This window comes from Pteropus vampyrus, unplaced genomic scaffold (genome assembly GCF_000151845.1).
Source record: "Pteropus vampyrus isolate Shadow unplaced genomic scaffold, Pvam_2.0 Scaffold370, whole genome shotgun sequence".
NCBI lineage: Eukaryota > Metazoa > Chordata > Mammalia > Chiroptera > Pteropodidae > Pteropus > Pteropus vampyrus.
The window spans coordinates 1,014,671-1,017,160 of NW_011889151.1; the positions used below are offsets into that span (position 1 = coordinate 1,014,671).

Here is a 2,490-nt window from a genome sequence, read left to right on the forward strand (position 1 = left end):
GCCCAATTCGTTACTGTAAAACAAGGAAGAGTGAATTAACCCCTTTCCAGGGTGAAGGCAACTCAGCGGCCCGGGCTGCAGATGCAGGTGTATGTAGTCCCCTATTCAATCTGGGCCGCCACACAGACAGACAGAAAGCGCGGGGATTTTGCTGTCGCATCCTAGTGCAAACCAAAAGAACAACATCACTGTTCAAGGTCTATCAGTGGATGCAGAACCATTCTCACCGAACCTGAAGCAGCACATTTTCCAGAAAAGTCTTATTTTGAGCCAAGTCCCACACACACACTTTGTTCTACCAACCAAAAAACCTCAAAGTTCTCTGAATAATTCCGATGGCGAATCATCTGTACTGTCCTACGACACTGGTCCATTGTCGCCACTAACCTTGTTTAGCCTTAAGTTTATCGTGCTCCCAATTGAAGCGAAAGCTGGGATGACAAACGCTTCGCTTCTGTGCTGCTTCCAGCAGAGCAGACACTCAATGTTACTGCAGCAATCTGCGCATCGGTTCAGCAGTCAACTCTAAACTGTTTACTAAAGGCTAGTTAACAGTTAACATAAGGCTTTCTATGATTGACTGCCAATTATCGGTAAACCCAAGTAAAAAAGTTTTGATATTCTCAGTAAGTTTTCTACATGTAGGTAACAAATATTCTGAGCCTTTCTATACCATTTAATCTTTGTGTGAAACATGACTGTTTAGACCCCCAGAGAAATAAGACCGAGACCCACGTTTAAAAGGATTGCTAGAGAAACCTCTCACCACCCCAATGGCAAGAAATGAGAATCACACCGACATCGCCATCTTTACCTTACTGATTTCGAGCCATCCCTCATACTTACACATTTCTCCATTTCTAAGCCATCCTTAAAGAAAATCATGTACGGGGTTACGCCGTCCTCGCGGTAGTCCAGCAGGGCGACCATGCCATCTGGATTCATGTTTTCACCAATAAAGAACTTAGGAAAAACAACAAATGTTCTGAATTAGACCATCACACCCAGATGCGCCATGTCAAACGAACTACAATAAAACAGGGTGACCCAGAACACCGTGACTTAAGAGAATGTCAGCAGAGTTCTGACACGGGTGAGAAAAAATGCTCACTAATCAAAGACCTGTTCACCTGACTAAAGGACTAATAAACACCAATCAGAATAACAGAGAGAAACAAACGCTCAGGCTCCCTGACAACTTCCTCTCAGTTCCACATATGAAATTCCAAACCTTACAACGTTTTCAGTCATGCAAAAACCATAAGCTTCCAATGAGCACATCTTACGAGGGAAGTTATCTTCCGGCCAGGGGGTGTGTGAACGCCAGAAAAACAAAGAGCAAGATTGCGATAGGTTTTTTTTGAGTCTTGGAGGTAAGGGAAGTCCCTGAAGTTCCTCGATAGAGGTCCACTGGCGACAAGATACATTGGAATTGTTAAGAGAAAATCAGAAGACAATTTAGGATGGTTAACAAGCAAGTCGTGAGAGGAAGAACTAACAAATGTCATCTGGGTAGGGATGAGATTCTGGAATCAAGACGAGATCTGGGAACCTGGGAACAGGTATATAAGCCTGTGCTCCTGGAGCTGACTCTACGAAGTGTTCAAACTGCTCAAAAGCCCAGGAAGATAACCACAATTTAACTAGAGACTCATCAAGTAACTAATTTTTATGCCCTCACAGGTAAAATTATGCAATCTTTTCACTTAAATATTTAGGGTATTTATTTACCTGGTAGTTTTTGAAATTAGCAAGAATGTGCTTGATTTGTTCTGCAGCCCCTGTCATAAAAGGTTTTACTCTTTCTGGTCTCTGTTCTTCAAGTTTCCCTTTGATTCTAAAACAATATTAACAGGTTAAAGTATTGAGTTCACAGCAAATTTTTTCCATGAATAATAAAAGCAAAAACAAAACCCTACTGCAAACAGCAAAGAGCTGTCACTGAGCAAAGTAACAGTACAATCACGAAATTACTATTTCACAGGACACATCGAGACTGTTCACAACTTTGAAATTCATATACTTATTTCCAAAGCACTATTCTACAAAGCTAAAACCAGACTGCTTGCTCCAGTATGCTCTCATTAGTTTATTTATAGAAAAGCAAGCACCCCTATGAGCTCATCAATAAAAAAAAAAAAAGTATGGTCTCCCACAAGTATGCCTGCTAAGGAACCTCAAACTGAGCCAATCTCTAAACCCCATAGGAGTCCAAACATCAACTAGGTGCCAGTATCACTCACGATTTCATGTAATCTTTGATGTACTTCTTGTAGGCTTCTTTTGTGAAGCTGGTTTCCTGCAAGTGATGGTTCATGACAATATCAACACCAGTGATTACTGTGCTTTCGGTTCCTTCGCCATCAGGGCCTTCGGCGGAGGCATTTCCACCGATGAGCGAGTCATCAATGTTACCCTCTGTCCTACTGACCATCTGCAATAAGAAGTTGTAGTTTAGTTGCAAAAGATGTACTCGATATTAACATAAAA

General features: G+C 41.6%; 1 protein-coding gene and 1 non-coding gene across 5 annotated transcripts in view; both read right to left on the bottom strand.

The window, feature by feature from the left end:
- The window catches only part of TPT1 (tumor protein, translationally-controlled 1), a 5,012-nt gene that overhangs the window by 583 nt on the left and 1,939 nt on the right, over positions 1 to 2,490 (bottom strand). Inside the window, exons 1-4 of one of the 4 annotated variants that reach the window (XM_023523005.1) lie at positions 2,244 to 2,458; positions 1,732 to 1,837; positions 847 to 963; positions 1 to 13 (exon numbers count right to left, since the gene is read on the bottom strand). In XM_023523005.1, the coding sequence (XP_023378773.1) occupies positions 11 to 13; positions 847 to 963; positions 1,732 to 1,837; positions 2,244 to 2,434 (417 nt within the window). In that variant the 5' untranslated portion in view covers positions 2,435 to 2,458 and the 3' untranslated portion in view covers positions 1 to 10. Of the gene's footprint in view, positions 14 to 846; positions 964 to 1,731; positions 1,838 to 2,243; positions 2,459 to 2,490 lie in introns of those variants that run through there. The other 3 variants (XM_011379707.2, XM_011379706.2, XM_011379705.2) reach the window with 3 other exon arrangements.
- On the bottom strand, positions 90 to 215 carry LOC111731412. The gene has a single exon (XR_002777122.1). It is a non-coding gene; the product is annotated as a small nucleolar RNA SNORA31 (small nucleolar RNA).